This window comes from Pterocles gutturalis, unplaced genomic scaffold (assembly GCF_000699245.1).
Source record: "Pterocles gutturalis isolate BGI_N339 unplaced genomic scaffold, ASM69924v1 scaffold32031, whole genome shotgun sequence".
NCBI lineage: Eukaryota > Metazoa > Chordata > Aves > Pterocliformes > Pteroclidae > Pterocles > Pterocles gutturalis.
The window spans coordinates 19,856-39,213 of record NW_010106489.1 but is presented as its reverse complement, the minus strand read 5'-3'; the positions used below and the strand labels follow the sequence as shown (position 1 = coordinate 39,213).

At 37.0% G+C, this 19,358-nt stretch overlaps 1 protein-coding gene across 1 annotated transcript in view; it reads left to right on the top strand.

Moving 5' to 3' along the window:
• Positions 1-12,123: 12,123 nt before the first annotated feature.
• The window catches only part of MAP3K1 (mitogen-activated protein kinase kinase kinase 1, E3 ubiquitin protein ligase), a 22,743-nt gene continuing 15,508 nt past the window's right edge, over positions 12,124-19,358 (top strand). The window contains 4 exon segments of the mRNA XM_010087809.1: positions 12,124-12,270; positions 15,933-16,139; positions 17,805-18,005; positions 18,830-18,946. Coding sequence (XP_010086111.1) covers positions 12,127-12,270; positions 15,933-16,139; positions 17,805-18,005; positions 18,830-18,946 — 669 coding nt within the window. The 5' untranslated portion in view covers positions 12,124-12,126.

The following is a 19,358-nucleotide window of genomic DNA, read 5'->3' as shown; positions in this document are numbered from 1 at the left end:
TCTGACATTGTGCACTTGTAAAGTTCTAGATACTCTATTTTTCCCATCTCTCTGGTGATTGTCAGTATTAAATAAAGTCTTAAACAAAGCCAGACTTTTAAGTGTGTCATTGCAATTCCACTTCTTAAGTTCTCTTTTTATGGGAATTTAATGTGTGTGTGTGTGAGAGAGAGCATTGCTATTGAAAACCCATCTCCTCTGCCTGAAGTATACATATATCTCTGTGTTCTGGATAATTATCTGACAGATATACTTGGCATGCACCACACCAAAAATGCCTTTGGTGCTTGTCTTACAACCAGTGCTGTTGAATACAGTTCTCTCAATAAGCAAGTAAATGCTTTTTTTTGTAATCATACTTATTTTGTGGCTTCAGCAATGTAAAACTTCTTCTAAGACAATGTTTTTTTCTTTTTTGTGCCTGTGGGCTAGGGTAAATCAAAAAGCTTTCTTACAAGTCAGTTTAATCTGACACCTATCCATGGCAATAAAGAAAACTACTTAAGTGCTGCTTTTGATATATTTGAAATAATGTAGTTTTGAGACTTTTGACAGTTTCAGTAGTTTGACTTTTTTATAGTTTTTTGAAAACTATAAACACAACCTGTGTGCCATGATTGCCTGTGCTTATTCCTGTTTATAAATTTCATGGTTTTCAAAATTTTTTTTCCTCCTTCCCTGATTCTTTAGGATCAATAAAAAGATGACATTGCTGAATTTAGCTACTCTGATTTTGTTTAACAATAGTATATGAAAGTCTGAGTTACTATTGTAACTCCTTCCCAGACAAAACCCATATAGTTACCGTGGGGAAGAGATCTCAGAATGGGGATATGAACTTGAATTACTCTCTTATGCAGTTCTGCTGATGATTAGAAAGGACAGTGAAAGATTAACTCTCCAGTTGTGGAAAACTTTCCTCCATTCTTCTTCAAAGAGGTTTTTAGCAACAGTAAGTAATTGTTCATTGTTCTGGCAGACACAGATACAGTTGGCATTATCTAGAGTTCATGACGTATTTTAAACTATTACTATTTATTTTCAATATTTTGTAGCCTCAAAGTCCCACATGAGGTTAGAGGCAGATATACCAATATACCAAACATTCTGGTATATATTTGCTGCCACTAACTTATATGTTAGTGGCAGCAAATATATAACATATACCAGAATGTTTGAATAATGTATTAGTGGGAAATGGGTGAATATAAGAGTAGAGTTGGGGTTGTTCCACAACATGGTTTATTTTGTCCTTTTGGTCATGTCTTTTAATCTTTCCATGCTTCCTTAGATGCATAATTGCTTTCAGTGTTCAAAGTGGTGTGGTGTTGTAACCAATAATGATGGTATTTTACAATTTTTTACAAAACAATCACTTTACACAATCTTGAGGGGAGGAAAAGTTTTCTTGTAGCTAGCAAGCATGGTAATCCTAAAAAGTGCTATCCTTGAATCAAAAATTGTTGTTTACTTTCAAAAATAAATGCAAGAAATGAGAAGGGGCCAAAGCGTTATCTGGTAGATTACTGAAAGGCAGAAGTGAAGGTGCCACCCCCACCTCCCCCATAGCATTTACTTGTTTTGAAATAAAAATGTTATTTGGTGACTTTTTGCAGGAACTGTGGTTTGCTTTTTTAAAAATTTATTTTATTTTTCACATACTGCTTTACCTGTAATGATTACTGAAGCCATTGGTCTAGAGAACACAAGAGTGTGGTCAAAGTGGGATGCAGGGAGCTGGCATGTAGGGCTGTACGTACTGAGCACTGGTTTTAGTAAGCAGACAGATGACAGGGTGGCTACAAAATGACAGATGAAGGCCTACAAAACCTGCTGCAGGAAGTCAGTGTCCTAACTGATATCTGAAGGTAATGAAGGCATCTTTTTTCAATACCAGTGTCTCCTTTAATCTAAGACACTGCACTTCATGTCAGATACTTCTGCTCTTTCATGAATCTGGACTTAGTAGGACCACATACATCCCACTAGATAACAATAAATTAATTCTGCTTGTTCCATTTATGAAGATTGTTTCACAGATAGGAAAAATTATATCCAGCTGACCCAATAGCTCTTACTTCGTACATCCTCAAATACTGTGTGTTTAATGCTGCTTCTAGTTGCTGTTGCGCCATAGTTCTTGATGAAATGACTGTTCCTTTACATGTATTAGCATGTTTTGCATAAGTGTAGTATCTGTTTATATAATTTCATGCTCGTGCATCTTTCTAGACATACATAATATTTTTGTCTTTTATGGTGGGGTGCTCATGGTTAGTGAAACTGTTTTCCCAGGTTCTTGCTTACAGGAGAATATATTGTGCCTAGGAGCCTGAAAGGGAATGGAATGACTGTACTGAAACTTGAATGCAAAGCCTTTCTGATCGCATTCTGTACACATGGAACACCGTGTCCTTCCTCAAATCACTGGTGACAAGCTGGAGCTCTTGTAAAGTGACGCTTCTCTAGTGTTATGCTTTCACAATGCTATGTGAATGTGTCTGCAATTTTAATGTCAATTTTTAAGCAAATACTGAAGAGACCCCTTTTCCTTTAGCCACACCCATATCAAAGGGATGTTAGCTCACTGCATTTTTACTGTGACACTAATTTGTAATTAGTATCAATAATTAAATTTCTAAGGAAGTATGCATTAATATAAATTAACAACTGAAGTACATTGTTACAAGTGAGGTATGAATGGAGCAAAGCTTTTAAATGAAATCTGTCAGGAATACATGGAGGATGATAAGGAAAAGTGGTATATTTTTGTTAAGGAGTAGTCCGTTTACTTGTTGTCCTGTAGTTGTTGTCCTTGCTTTGTTATCACAGGCCTATTTGGTTATTATGGGAATTTTTTTATTGCTTGCTAACTACATTTATTTTTTTAATTATTTAAGTTACTTCACTAAATACTCCCCTCCTCATTAGAGAGGATTCCTGTGTTTATTTTCTCTTTATATTATGCATTTTAAAGAAGCTGAAATAGGAGTTACTGAAACAATAACAATTTTTAGCCAGATGCTTGCATAAGTTTTGTGTGCTTTTTCCTGCCATTTTTTGTCATCCTAGCTTGTTCTTATCTTACAAAAATAAACATTTGTAATAGTAGCTGCCATTGTTCAAGAGAGTGTAGTTACTCTGTGCTTGGCCTGTGGTTAGATTGGTTGACAGGTATCACCAAAAGGTCTCCTTGTTGCACAGGGAGACAGTGCTGTCCCCATACAACACAGAGCACTCTGTATATGCGTGAGGGTGTTATAAGTGTGAAAGTTAAGGAACTGAGGATCCTAAGTTTGGGTCTTTATGGTGAGAGCCAGTTCACCTGTGACTTTCTACTGATAAAAAAATGTCCACTGTGGATCTACCGTAAGTGGGTGAAGGTTCTAATCTGTTGCTAGAGGGTTGTATTTCTTCACTTCACAGTTACTCAAAATAGGGTTGCAAGGAATTTTTTACTTTACTGCTGCACCCCAGGAAAGCCTTTTATGCCAAAGCCAGAAATATATGTGGAAATGTTTAGTCCTCTTTGTCTCGTGGAGCAAAATTCAGTGTATGCATGAGTCTTTACAGGACAAGGACATTTTGAATGGGTCTCTGAGTGTCAGTGAGCAAGACAGGCTTCCCTTTAGCAAGGTTTAGTGTGTACTGACTATAGCTTATTGTTCCTATATCATAAGAAATCATATTAATGAGCATAGAATCATGGAATGGTTTGGGTTGGAAAGGACCTTAGAGATCATCTAGTTCCAACCCCCCTGCCATGGGCAGGGACACCTCCCACTAGACCAGGTTGCTCAAAGCCTCATCCAGCCTGGCCTTGAACACCTCCAGGGATGGGGCATCCACAGCTTCCCTGAGCAACATGTTCCAGTGTCTCACCACCCTCACAGGAAAAAATTCCTTCCTAATATCTAGTCTAAATCTGCCCTCTTCCAATTTAAATCCATTACCCCTTGTCCTGTCGCTACGTGCCCTTCTAAAAAGCCCCTCCCCATCTCTTCCGCAGGCCCCCTTCAGATACTGGAAGGCCACTGTAAGGTCTCCCTGGAGCCTTCTCTTCTGCAGGCTGAACAACCCCAACTCTCTCAGCCTGTCCTCATATGGGAGGTGCTCCAGCCCTCTGACCATCTTTGTGGCCCTCCTTTGGACGTGGTCCAACAGCTCGACGTCCTTCTTGCATTGGGTAGCCCTCCCTGTATAACTCAGATTGATAAATATACGGACAAGATATATGAAAAGAAAAGAAAAAACAAAGTAGAGCATAAGCTTGAAGACTAGTACTAAATAACAAAACAAGACACAGACAAGATACATAAATAAAAAAAACAAATTGGGATGATTGACATACTAGGGTCCTGCTTCATGACTCCTAAATGCTACTTCAGTACAACTAGTAGATGACAGTAATAATTTGTTATAGTTCTCAGCAGTGTATGCTAACAAAGAAATATAACAGTGGTAAGAAATAATTATTTTTATCGTGGAAGCGTGACAGTCAAATCATTCTTCAGAATACAACAAGAACAAACTGTTAAATGTCTTTCTGAGTTTCTAGTCTCCTCTAAGGCTAGAGATTGTTGGTTTTATAACTTTCTGAATTTGACTTTAAATCATTTAAAGACTGACTTGTTTTGAAAAGAGTAAGCTTGGTTCTCCATTTGCCTTGCATACCACTTACTGCCTAACCAGTCATTAGGACTTGAAAATTTTAGAGTATCATATATTTCTTTGCTAGCAATAACATGTTTATAAGCTTTTAATTTTTTATTTGCTTTCTTATGCCATTTGTTTTTATGATCATCTTTTGTTGAAAGCACTTTCAAATTCTCTTACCAGTAGCGGTCTTGGAACATTTGGTATCTGCTGATAATTCTGCTGTTTTGAATGGTGCCAGAATGGCCTAAATTCCTTTTATTGCTTATAACTTCTCTAAAAATTATTTAATAGGTTGTAGCATTTGGAGATCTATGTAGCTCATCCTGTCGAAGTTACTTGTTTGTACGCTGTCTTATTTCCACCATTCTGGTTGGAGACGGAGAATGTGGTATGCATGGTTTTATTTCATGCAAGGTATGCATGAATCTTCATCTGATTCCATCTGATTTTCTTTTATAAAATATCTGATGTTCTTATCTGTTTGGGAAAGGGGAGTTAAATTGTCTAAGAAACTTTTTATCACTTGCATTTATTTGTGGAGGTGTTTTACTCTGCTCTGACAGTCATCCAGTATAAAATAAGCAATTTAATCTTTAAAAGTAGGACAGGCACTTAGCTCAACACAGTATGAATGTTCTCATATGCCAAATGTATGGGCATATAAAAATAATCTGCAATGAGTACTTTGTTTTAGGATTTCCATTTTGGGTTTTATCATACTTTTAATCCCATCTTTCTGTTCATGGATTCAGACTTTTATATCAGCAAGGACCATATCTGTTCTAACCTGATGCTTTCTATTTCTTAGCAAATTGCATTTCACCTAATTCTCCTATTTTAGTGTATAACAGGCTTAAAGAATCTGAATTTGAAGTTCAGTTTGGTGCCTAAGAGATTTAACTACATACTTCAAGTGAAGAATATGATTCTGAAAAAAGGGAAGTTGACAAGTGACATATGACCAATTGAGAACTTGGTCTTACACTTCAGCAAGAGGTAGAGGAGGGCTCTGGTGGTCTAACCTGGGGAAAAAAAAAACCTCTTTAACACCTGCACTTGAGGTGCTATAATCTGGTGCAGATGAACTAGTGACATATTTGACTGTTATTGAGCACTTCTATTCCAGTCTTTTTTTAAAATTTTTTTTTTAAATTATATTACTGCTGCTCTTAGAGTGAGGCCTGGTAGTATCTTCCACTGGGATGGGGGCAGGAGTTGTGTATTTTCTTCAGTTGCCCTAATGTGAACTGGATTCTGTTCTCTTGTTGGGATATTGAACTTTGTCATACAGTAATAAATTTACGAATCTTTGTGTAAACTGCATTACTCCACCTCAGATATTAGTCCAAGCACATAAAATTATGAAAATAATTAAACTACACAATTACCAGTAGTTTTGGGTCTCATGTCTCAATATAAATGATCTACTTCCTGTAATTTCTAGAAATTCTGCTCAGTAATGGCATAAAAATTTAGTTTTATAGAGATAAAATACTTAATTCCCTCTGTAAACCTTTTAGTATGAAAGTGAAGAGTCTGAGAGATCATGCAATGTAACTGCTATTTTTACACGTTGACAGTATCACAGTATGTGTATACTTTGCATCTGAGTTGGTACGGGAAGACTAAATAACAGCAGGAAGGATTAGAGAGCCCTAGGAGTTTTTGTAATACTTGGTTTGGATGTCTGATAGCCTTCTTAGGAAACATGCAGAAGAGAGAAACCCATTTCATTAGCTTTGCAGCAAGCATCCATTGCAAACAGAAGCTGATATTTCTTGACTTGTTTTGTAGGATTAATTTTCAGTGGCTAGTGAATAGTGCCCAAATCTCAAAGTACGACTAGGTGGCTTCAGAGCAAGCAATCCAGCCACTGTTTTACATATTGGATTTGATTTAATAGGAGCTAGAAAATTGAGGTAGGTAATTTACCTTGGTAACTTTAGACATCCGTCTTTGGAGATTTGAGTCTTCATCACTGAGGGGATGATCCTTCTTGACCAGGGCATGTGAGGTTCCACTGAGGGTGGTAGCTCAGTCTGTGGAGTTGCTGCTTTAGTTGTGAGTATTGTTCTGTTAGCAGTGAAATGTTCTCTTTGACAAATGCACCTTTTGACTTATCAGTTTTCAAGAGAGATGCTTGATAAAATGGCTTTATAGGGAGAGAAGGCAAGGGGTATTATCAAACTGGGACTAAATAATAACTACAAGCTAGTAGAGATGTAGGCTCAGTAGTTCTTGTTTTAGAACTAAATAACAGAATGTTTTTTCTGTCGTGTCCTCACATTCTGTACAAGCGTATTCGCTTTTTACTGAAAAAATCCTGGAAGAAATAGGATATGTTTTACCTTCTAAAACTGCTTTGTAAAGATGCAGTGGATGACACCTCATGGTATTTTCCAGCATGAGCTCTTGCACAGCAGCCTGGGATCCCCAGGGCAGGGCAGGTTCCACAGGAACCTCCTGGGTGTTATTTCTCTTTTTCATTACCTCTGGGCACCACTTGTGCTTTTCCTGTATTTTTATAACATATAAATGTATTTGTAGTTTGTAAGCATGTTTCAAAATATATGTAGAAGATAAAAGCTTCTTGGAGGTAAATAGAGGTTGTTTCTGATCCAGAATGCTTGTTGGTGATTCATCTAAATGACATAAAGTGTCAATTTTTTTATGTGAGTGAAAGGCAAACAGTGGATGTAGAGTACCACTCAACATATACTCCTTGTGAGCTTCTGTGGATGATGTGTTGGCCAAGTGAAGAGAGCCTGCGTTGTTCTCCACAGAAGATGATGAACAGCTATTGAAGAATCTGAGGCAGCTAGAAAAAAAGAAATAGGATTTATCGTTTTCTCCCTTGTCAGCCACTCTAACAGAAGAATAGAACTTAATTTCACACTTATATAATATTTGGCTAAAATCCCTGTAACTATTTTAGGAAGCCAGATTCATTAGTCCTGATGAAGTAGTGTGTTCAATGCTGTCTTGAAGTGGCAGTTGCTGCCATTTAGTGCCAAGTTGAGAAAGTTCCCTGTTAAGTTTTTCATTTTAATAGAATGTGCTGTACCTGATCTCTTGCTTTGTTAGGATGGATGGTTAGATGATAGATGCCAGCAGTAGTGGATTAGGGGAAGAAGGAATGGGATACTGGCAGGAGGACAGACCATGCCTTGAACGTCTTGATCTGATATTTTTTTTTAACTGATCTTGATATAATTAAAAATATTTAATGGCAAAAGAGAAACTGTGAACTGTTTCTGGCACTGGAACTGTTGGTGGCAAGAAGTTATCTAAAATGCTAATAGCTGACCATCTCAATTTGGGGAATGGCTAACTCTCTTGTCCCTGCTCCCCACACTGGGCGCGGCTCCTAGCATGCCTCCAGGTCAGCTATCTAGCCCAGCGTTCTTGGGACCTGTTGAGGGCTGGATTGCAGATAGCTGGGTGCCCATATTCTTAATTCTTGCCTATGGCCCCCAAAATGAGCTCAGTGCATCCTGCCTAAGCTTGCCCCTGGTATTGACTGTCACCATATATGGCATTTGCACTGAGCAGAATATGTAGTTTCTCCCATATTCATTCCTTCTCATTCAGTGCTCTGCCATCAAATCTTGGGCTCTTCTCACAACCTCTTGTTAAAGGCATTGATTGTTCTGATAGAGCTGACTTGTGACCCCTTTTGTTAATGTTTTCTGTGGTCACAAATGATTTGACCACTGCTGGTATGCAAGTTACCTTTGCTAACTTGCTTCAGACAAATGTAAAAAAATAAAAAAAAAATTACTCATCAGGTAATAACTTTTTTCCTCCCTATGATTGGGTATTTCTGGATATAGCAGGCAGGGCTTCCCTTTTCTTGGTGAATTGACTCTTTCCTATTTCAGAACTTGCCTTTTTCCTGTTCTGCTGCTAATAAAATCTGGTCTCGTATGGCTATAGGGTAAAGCTGTTTGCCCAAATAAGATAGCAGAGAAGCCAAGACATCTGTTTCTAAACACCAAGAAATACAGGAAAATTAATTGGAGCTATGATTCAGCTTTTGTATACTGTTATATGCCCTTTGTAAGAAAAATACTTGAAGAGAATTAGTATTAAATTCACTGAGCTATTCAGAAGTAAATCTGGCTTGTGTATTTCACAGGAGCTTGATAAATAATGTGTTTATTGGATACTTTATGTTAAAATATTGAACCATTGATCCTTAGAGAACAAGTTGTTAATAATCTAACTATTCAATTACTGTTCACAAGTCTTCAAAATTAAGACACAGAAATGACAATGTTTTGCCTTCTCCATTGCACAGGATGTTGCAGTAGACTGTTTCCATGCAGTAGACTAGTTTTACTGCATTTAGTTTTATATTTCATGAAGCAAATAATCCAAAGTGAATAATGCAATTATTGATGTGTAGACCACTGAGCTTATTCATTAAAAAACAGTAGTCATCACACTGTTGAGCTTGCTCGGTACTTTAGAATTACAATTTAGATCCATTTCTTTGTGAATTTCTTGGCTAATAATACAGGAACTGATGTCTGTTGGTGTAAAACTATTAATAAAAAGAACTTAAAAGATCCTTAATACTGTTTTGGGGGAGGAGGGGAAGATGAACAGTTCAAGCTTATCTGGAAAAAAGCCTTGTATCTTTTTTCTTGATTCCCGAGAGGCTGAAACATCAAAAGTAAAATCCTTGCTTCCTGATGAAGCAGAGGGGTGGGCTTCTGAGAAATGTCAGACTCCCTGGTCCAAGCTAGCATACTCTCTGAGATTTGTCTTTTGGCCTGCTCCTCAGCTTTGTCACTGCTGTTCAAATAAAAGCACCACCTGGCAGACACTTAAGCACATTGTTACCTTGACCTGTGAATAGTTTTTGCTGTATGAAGATCAGAATGCTCTGTACCCTGCAGGATCAAGTTGTCACTGGAGTATGCTCTGGATTTGTTATTTTGTGCTGAGGTGCAGTGGTGAGACTGGCAACCTAGACATTGTCATGTAGGAAAACTTCACCTGCCTGATCTAAACCCCTGCAGGTTCAGGCCACAAAATGAACATGTCCTGCAGTATGCAGGAGCTTTGTGCAGTCACAAGAAAAATATCAGTTCCACAGACCCAACAGTGTAAGAATATTTAGTATATATTTTAGCCAAACTTGAGTTAAAAATATGTTTTTCTGAGCACTCCAGAAACTATGTTCTATAAAAATACACAAAACACTTAAATTTGCAAAAGATAACCGTGGTCTACTAAGCAAAAGCTTTCAGACGTGGTTGGTCTTTCCCACCTGCATGGAGGAAAAGCACAAGGGTTCTTTGTGCAGGCTTTGTGTAGATCGGTTTAGCTGTCACGTGAGAGGAAGATAGTTGCTTCTGCTTTTTAGAGAACAAGCACAGATTGTGAAGCCTCCACTGTTGTAATACATTGTTCATGAATTCAAGTCCAAGGGCCTCTAAAAGACTTTTTAATATCAATTGGGAAGTTAATCATGGTTATGTGAACAAATGAAATACTGTGTCGTTCTTTCACTGCTGGGATAGTGTTTTCTGTCTGGTATACAAAGTATTCATGCAACTGAGATGGTTCATGCCATGTGATAACTAATATCAAAAACAGAGTAACTATATTTTAACTTGCACCTATATTACTTTGGAGCTGTACTATTCTTATGCAAAGATTTTTGTCTTTGAACGGATTATTTTTGACTGTGAAAAATGTAAAATTGACCATTTTTGCACAATAGCTTTTCCCCTGTTTAAACTTTCAGGCACATTCTGCAGTTGGACTCTACCTGCTGCTGTATCATATTTGTTTTTCGTGAATTATCACTATTTTTTGTCTCCATTTCTAGAAAACAATAGTATGGAATTCAGTGCTGGGACAAAAATAATTTTTATGTCACTTGCATTAGTTTTGGAAGTTAAGCATTAATGCTTAACCTCTGAAAAAACATTCGTTCTTAGGTGGATTATGTTTCTATTTATACACATTTTTAAAGTCTTTGATCACTAAACACAGCTCTGAGTGTCCAAAATTGGTTATTAACAGTAGGTTTAGATACTGCTTAAAAGAAAACTTATTTTGTTTACAGTATCCATCTGCTTATTAAGTTGCAGCACTGAACAGGAAGAGTTATTTCCTGCCTCAGAATACTTTGTTTCCTTTGTCTCTACAATGAGAGGAAAAAAAAGCAACAGGAGTACTCCTTCTGACCAGTGAAAACTCGCTTTTCTAAGTAGGGATTTGTGATAAATGAAGCTTAGTAATACACTGCTGATGAAGGTAGGAATTGTAATTTTAACATCTTATTGCAATTAGTGTTATAGGGAATATGTAGTAGGTCATCATACAGTGAATAAATGTAGTTTTAACTGCATAGCTAAAAGTTTCAGAAGCTAAAGACTGCATGCATGAAAACTGCAGTTGTAATTACATTTTTATGTAGCCTTATTTTCCACTTTTATTATATAGTCTTATCTTTCCACTTTTTATCTTCCATTTTTATTTTATTCTTGAAATAAAATTTCATTCTGAGACTTGGTTTAATCAAGCTTGCTTACTTTTGAAGACAGCTAGCTTCAAGAAGATGGGTGTGAATCATGTTTTTTTTCAAAATCTGTTTTTTCTTGGTGATTTAGCAGATGGCTCAACAGAATCAGGAAATCTTCCACACTGTTCTTTTTTGGGTTTTTTTTTTTAGTATGATAGTGTTTTTTGCTTTTTTGTTGTTGACAGTGATCACAAGTAATTACTTTGCTCTAGGTCAAAAAAGTACAAGCCCAGATGACGTACTTTCATTTTACAGATACAAACTTGCTGTGAATCTTGCTATAATTATAGCTGACTTAAAGTGCTTTTAAATCATCAGCCACTCAGAAAGCAGCTCTTAAGGCCTCTAGCCTTACTTTTATGACTTCTGTGTCTAGTTTAAGCATACTTACTGTATATTAGTTTACATGTCCTATTTCTTGAGGAAGAGTTGATGTATGAGAAGAGGCAATACATGTGTATTTTCATGCTTGTGCATCCTGTAGAGATGGAGAATTTTCACCATTAGTTTGTGTTTGTTTTGTGATTTGTTTTAAAGTAGAGATTGCAAGCTTTAAATTGCCAAGGAATGCATGAACCATCACAACACTAGTGAAACTTTTGGTGAATGAGATGACATACAGGGTAATTTTTGTATTGGTTTAGTACTTGTCAAGACCTTCCTTTTTACTGGGGTCTAATGTTACAAACAGTATACACATTTTAAAGAAATAGCCCTCAAAGCAGTTGTGCTGCAAACAGCAGACCAGCAAATTAGTTAAGTCTTTAAATGCTTGTTGTAGGCCATTGGAAGTAATGTTTTAGTAGCCGCGTTGTAAGAAGGGGGTGATTAGGATGGCACAAAGTTCAAGAATGGCATGGTATTATATTTTGACTAAAAATAATTGTATTTATGAGTTTTGGGGGTTTTTTTGCTGTAGTCGTGACATGGAGAATAAAGAAACCCTCAGGGGGTTGCAGAAGATGGATGACCGCCCAGAAGAGCGCATGATCAGGGAGAAACTCAAGGCAACGTGTATGCCAGCCTGGAAGCATGAATGGCTGGAAAGGAGAAGCAGGAGAGGCCCTGTGGTAAGTGGCACTGATGGAAGAGCAATATTTGTAACAGCTATTGAAAATAAAAATTCCTTAAATTAGAAACCTTGTTATCTTAACAATTTGCATGCTCTTAATTATGGTCCTCCTGTTCAGTTTTTATAAGCTGTTTAACAGGAAACTGTGGCTGACTTTCTGAAATGTATGCATTTATTAAACTTTATTTTTGAGAAAAAGGCATGAATCTGTACTGGTTGTGTAGTATAAAATAATGCTGTGACAACACTGCCCTCTAATGTAGACAGCAAAAATAGCTCCTGTTCATTAGGTAAAAACAAGTTTGAGGGCAAAACTGCACTGTAGTGCTTTGTACTCCCTTGATTCTTAGGGTTTTAATGACTTCACTTCTGCTTCATTTGAGAATGTTAAAGTTTTCTACATATTGTAATGGGAATGTATGGAATTTTTACTAGTTGAAAAAAACAAACTCCAGTCTTGCTAGAACCTGAAAAAACCCAAAGCTGAGTAACTCCTGCACACATCTCAACTTTGCTAAACTTCGGATGCTAGAATATTCCACACCATCCAGGCGTCTGATGTTATCCCCATAGCTTGAACCCTAGGTCTCCCATAGCAGAGTCTCAGAAATCAAAGTTGAAAAAAAATCTTTATTAAATAGTACAGCAGCAAGGTCAGCTCAAGCCGGGTGCTTCCAGAGAGGGACACCAAGCCAAGAAATCCCTGGGCAATTGTACCCTTACAGACTATTCACCTGCCCCTCACGTGCTCTTAACGTGCCTTTTGGTACAAAGATGATTTTTGGTCTGGGGTCTTCTAACACCTCCTTGGATTCTTTCTCTGTCTGTAGGCAGCCATTAATTGTTCTTATCTTGATGACTTGCACCTGCTGTTGATGGTTGTAGCCTTGAAGCCTCTGTATCTTCTAGTTTGTATTTTTTCAGCAGAATGTGAGAAACTGTAAAAGTCCTGGACTGAGGATAAAAAGTTCCAGACTTAGGACTGTACTGGTTTTGGCTGGGACAAAGTTCATTTTCTTCAGAGTAGCTAGTGTGAGGCTGTGTTTTGGATTTGTGCTGAGAAGAAGGCTGATAACACACTGATGTTTACAGTTGCTGCCAGGACAGTCAAGGACTTTTCAGTTTCTCTGCTGTGCCAGTGTCTGCAGGTGCAGAAGCTGGGAGGGAGCACAGCCCCCATCACTAGCCTAGGATTCGACCTTAGGTTTAGGATTGAGACCCAAATTGGCTGATGCTATATTCCATATGATGCACATCATGCCCTGTATATAGATGAGTCTCTGTCTGGAAGTGCTCTCTCTTTCTGGGTCAATTCACTCCAGGTGGTCTCCCTCTCAGGGTCATCTTAGCTCTTTTGCTGGTGTGGTGTTTTGCTAGCCAGGGCTTCAAAACTACAACAAGGATAAACATTTAGCCATAACACTTAGCCATAACCACAACTTTAGTGTGTTAAGTACATTGTTCTCACACTAAAAAAACCCAAACCACAGCACACTGTAGCAGCTAGTAAAAGATAAAAGTATACCTAAGTGGAAATTTACAGCTCGTGGCCTAAGGCTTTAGCAAATCTAGCTACTCATGCTAAATAAGTAAAGCTAAGCAAACAGCATACTAAATCACACAACCTTGTAACTCTAAGTGATTTATTCTATTTAAAACTTACTTATTTAAGCCAAACTATTAGTATCTGTCTTAACAATTCTGTTAACCTTTTGGATAATGCTTTTGTATAAATGGCTCAGAAGTGGTTTTAAGAAATTGTGGGCAGATCAAACCTGGAACTTGTTGAGCATAGTTAGAATTCTATTCAGTATAATGCTGGTTAATTAATAGCAATTAGTTAACTATAAGTGTAGCTGCATTGATTGATGTAACTTCCTTGTACCAATGTGACTCCCCTGCACCACTTGATGGAAGTTATAATTTGAAGCTAAGATTATCTCATGCAGTAAACAAGTGTTTGGGGACAGCTTTTCTAGAACAGAAATAAGAGGGTCCTGTTGGTAACTTTGTCTTAAGAACAAACATTGAAAATACTTGCAGGTGCACCAAAAAAGCAATGCTGCAAAGGGTCAATAACACAAAACAATTCTTACTTTAAAAATTTTTAAATGCATCTTGATTACTGCAGAGCTTGAAATTGTTTCCCTGCTCAGCTCACTTCCCTTGAAGTTTCTAGGTTTTTTAGTACAACTTTTGATGCTCCAAATTCTCAGTTACTACCATTTTACATTTTAAATGTTTTCAAGCACTAGGAGCTGGTAATTGTAGCTTGTCCACAGACACATGACTTTGCATTCTTACCTTCCAGGAAATAAAAAGCATTACAGTAATCAGTGGGAGGGAAAAAAAAGGCTGTGCTGCTTTTCATACTTCTGCTTTATCATGTTCACTTTCATAATAATGATAGCAGTGTATGTAAAAGCAATAGCAACAAAGGTTTCTGAAAAGTTCAGGTTTGCAATATGTTGCAATATGGTGACTTATTAAAGTAAAATGAGCAGTGCTTGGATCAAGGTTTTAAATACAGGTTTTTCTTCTCTTAGGCAGTGCCTAACTGCTAGACCACAACCTCCTCATTGTCCCCTTCTCCCTGTAGCCTGCTGAAACTGAAATGCATTTCTGGATAGTGGAATAGCTTCAGTTGGTTGAGTTAAATGCTTCAGTTTTAAATAGCATTTGACCTTGTGAATGCAGTCCAGATTTCTCTTCCTCCCCGTACCCTGAGTAGGCAAAGCCCCTTCCATTTTTTGCCATAATCAAAGAGACCTCAGGAACTTTCTGGGAGAGGTCTACTCTGTTAATCTAAAGTGTTACTTGGAGCTTACTTCCAGCTTTGAGTTAAGCTTCAAAGATATTGAGGAAATGTAGAACTAAAACTGACTCTGCCTGCTGTGACTGCTTTTCGTTTGATTCCCAAGGGCCTTACTCTTCTCATGCATTACGTGGGTCTGAGATGCAGGCAGTTGAAAGTTGTCTTGAAACATTCCCTACATCAGCATCAAAATTCAGTGTACATGGAAGAAAGCACTGTATTGAGCACATGTGTGTCTTCATGTAGTGCAGCACCGCGCACAGTGATGAGCTCAGATACCAGATGTGGTGCAGCTCTACTTGCATGGCAGGCAGAAAACCTGGGTGTGGTTCTTAAAGGGCACAGCATTATTGCTGCATTGCCTGCAGGTTTACAATAGTTATTACTTTGAAACAAATGTTGTGCTGTAGAAATAGCAACTCTAGTATTCTCAACCAATATTTACAGTATGTAACAGATTGGTTAAACATTATAGCTCTTAATAAGTAGCCAATGCCTGTAGAAGGAGAGTATTTTGTGTCCTACTAACCAACTGGGGGAACTGCTGTCCTTAGAGATATCATGAATGACAATTACAGAAGTACTTTGAGAATCAAATCAGTTGCTGCCACAGCTCACATAAACAAATGGGCAGGAAAAAAGGTTATTGCTTTTGTGTTGTGTATAGATTAACAATATAACCTCTATTAGATGTTAATAGTAGAACCTAGGGAATATGCAAGCTTTGGATGTCTAGATAATGGCTTAATTATATAACACTAGCAAAACAAGTTTTGATTAATTTGATTCAGTTTAGTGCAAAATGATCGATTAATAATTCTAACACATGGTTTAATTCCTGCAAGGTGGTGAAACCTATCCTTGGGAAAGGAGAAGGATCAGAAATGAACAAATTTTCTCTAGAACCTCAAGCTGAAGGACAAAGCACTGCTTCTTCACCTACACAGAAAGGAAGACGTAGTCCTTCTCCTAGTAGCTCCTCTTCATCATCCTCTAGGACTGTTAAATCTGAGTCACCGGGTGTTAGAAGAAAAAGGGTATCTCCAGTGCCTGTAAGTTGCAAGCTGTGATGTAACTTTTAATTTGGATATTTTCTGCAATATTTTTCTTATAGAAGCAATTAATCCTTCCTGTGTAGGGCAAGATGCTGGTACAAAGGGGTTATGACAGGGTATCGCATGAGTGAGATATGCTGTGCACGTTATGTTTCTCATGTGTGGAATTTTATTCTCTACTTTTTGATGTGCTTTTTCTTTTTAATTCAGTCTTGCTTTCAGTTTTTATTTCTAGGAAATAATAATATTCGGTCATGAGACATGTGTTCTCTTAACTTGATTTGCATGAAGAGGTGCTAGTAGTTTGGGTTTTTGCTGTAGTTTTGCATGTCAGTCCTCCAGGCAGGTATGTTCGGTTGGGGATAGAATTGCTGGCTGGATTAAGATCCCTGCAGAAAAGTGTTACTGGTGATCTTTTATTCTAGAACTGATCTTTATTTACAGATTAGGGAATTATGTGCATTGTTAGAAGACTAAAATCTCTATTATAACATTTGAAAAGATCTGGAATAGAATCTTTTGAGCAATCATAACTGGCTTCATTAAAGATCAAGTGTGTAATAGTTTTGAGCAATAATATATAATTAATTTATTTGTTATAAAAATACTCATTCACAGTTAAGGTTAGTTGACTTGTTCTTCACTTCACAGTGCAATTCAAGTAAGATAAGATCTAATTGTCTTTATTGTCCCATTGCTCTAAAAAAGGTTTTGAAAATAAAATATGTACTGCATTCCTCTGAACTAGGGATGAATATCACAAGTTACAGCACTGCAGCACAGCTCATTTCCTCTTGACAAGAGAAACTGAAAGCTTAAAAACCCCAACCAAACTAAAGCAACAAAAACACACCAAACTATCTAATTTAGTGTTTTATCCATTTTTACTTGCTTGTTTTTTATTTTATAATAACTTTTCACATTAAAAACTTTTATCAGTTCACACTATCTTTTATTTAACTGATTGACACTGAGGCAATTATAACCTGCATCATATCATAAAATTCAAAGTGGACTTAAAGCAGAAGATTTGAAATTAGAGCCATTCATGCATTTCGTAATGCTAGAAATGTGAAGAATTTAAATGAAGATAATTTTAATTGAAAGGTTTGGACTATTGAATTTTTGGTCACGAGGAAACAAAACAGCAAAAAACCCATCCTGAGCTGAAAGACGATTTAGTTGTGCAAAGGAGAATAAGCTGTATCCTTTTTCCTTTTCTTTGGGGTTTCTTAAACTTTGTTCTTCATTGACCATATATTTACTTTTGTAAACTGTAGTCATAGGATTTCTTCATTTACGAAATATATTAACGTTATAACCTTGTACAATAATGTCCTATATTGATTCACAAATCTCTGATTATTTTCTGATTGAATTATACTTGCTAGTTCAGTAGTAATGTGGTAAGGCAACCAATGAAGACTTGAAAATATAATCAATTTAAAAGACTGCTTTTCTGTCATGATGTCAGACAAAATTTCAGTTTTCCTTCTCCCCTCGAGTTCTGGGCTCTTTTAAAGCCATATAGTTTAAGCAGGCTGTAGTAGTTTCAGGTTTTGGGGACTCCCTTAATCTGTCATCTGGAGATAAAAAACAAACAGCCAAACAACATCTAAACTTACTGTCTTGGAAATGCTGATGATGGAACTGCTTGTGTAGTTTCAGAGTGGACGAATAACACCACCTCGGCGAGCACCATCTCCAGATGGCTTCTCTCCATACAGCCCTGAGGAAACAAATCGTCGGGTCAACAAAGTTATGCGAGCGAGGCTGTACTTGCTGCAGCAGATAGGACCCAACTCTTTCTTAATTGGGGGAGACAGCCCTGATAATAAATACCGAGTATTTATTGGACCTCAGGTAGAGAACATTTTTGTGTTGTCTGTGGCCTGGAAAACTGTTCAAAACCAAATTACATCATGTTAGTTGCCAACCCTTGGTAATGGTTCTGTAAAGTAATGCTTAAAAGGTGTAATCTCTGCTTATGTAACATAATGATCAGCTTGTATTTTGTCAAATATGTAGCAAGTCTTAGTTTTGTCTAAAGCTTCTCTTTAAAAACAAGAAAAATACTCTACTTTGGAAGTAATTACTATTGGCTTACCTGGTTGTCATTCCTAGAAGTGGCTCTGAATTATAAATCTGAAGTATTTTTGGCTAAAATGTAGCCACTTCATCTTCTGAGTTTCTCACTCTGAAACACTTTATTTCCTCTATTCATGGGATATATATCTAAATAACAAGCACACAACTCCTTAATGATGTAATAATTTCATTAATACCCAGAGTGAGGTCCTTTTCATAGACTTTCATAATACTAATGTGATGCTGCATTGAGGAACATCTAGCTTTTTCAGTAAACAGAATCATCTCATTTAAATTTGCCATCATGTTATGGATATATGATGATTACATGCATAAATTCCTTTTAGTATGAAGCATAGCAATAGCTTCAGTTGACTATAAAAAAATATTTTAAAAGGAGACAATTGAAAACTGGTGTAATAGTTGTCCAAGGCCATGTAAGAAGATAGTTATGCCTGTATGAATATATGAATATTTTGCATAAACTACTTTTGGGTGGGGGGGCCGGTAGTATATGTTCTGTGATGTACTTACATGTGAAAAAATTATCTATGTACTTATCAATTCAGTAGAGCCTTAGGATATACTTTTCTTTGCAGACTTGTAGCTGTGGTCGCGGGACATTTTGTATTCATCTGCTGTTTGTTATGCTGCGGGTGTTCCAGCTTGAACCCTCAGACCCAATGCTCTGGAGAAAGACATTGAAGAACTTTGAGGTAATTGATTTCTAATAGATCTAATGGTAGGTCTAAAGTATGCTCCAGGTAAAAGTCTTTAGGATATTATCTAAAAAATGCTGAGAACTGTTGCATTTCAAAGCAACAAGAATATATGATTTTAGTTATATCTTTAATTCAGTCTCAAGAGCTCTGTAAGTAGGAAAAAAAAGTAGCTGCAAATAAAAGACACGATTAAAAGAATTATTAGAGATCTGTAGTTTAGTGAGTGATTCAGATCTTGGATTTTCTACTCTAATTTGTATTTCTGTCTCGCTGATTAGCTGAAAGATAAACAGAATGAAGGTCTTCAGAAGTAATTGTGTGTATACTTAAAGCTGTTGTTTATTTTTAATAAGCAAATAATTTGTTTTTGTAAAGTTTCTTGTGATCTGCTTATTAGTAAGGCTTT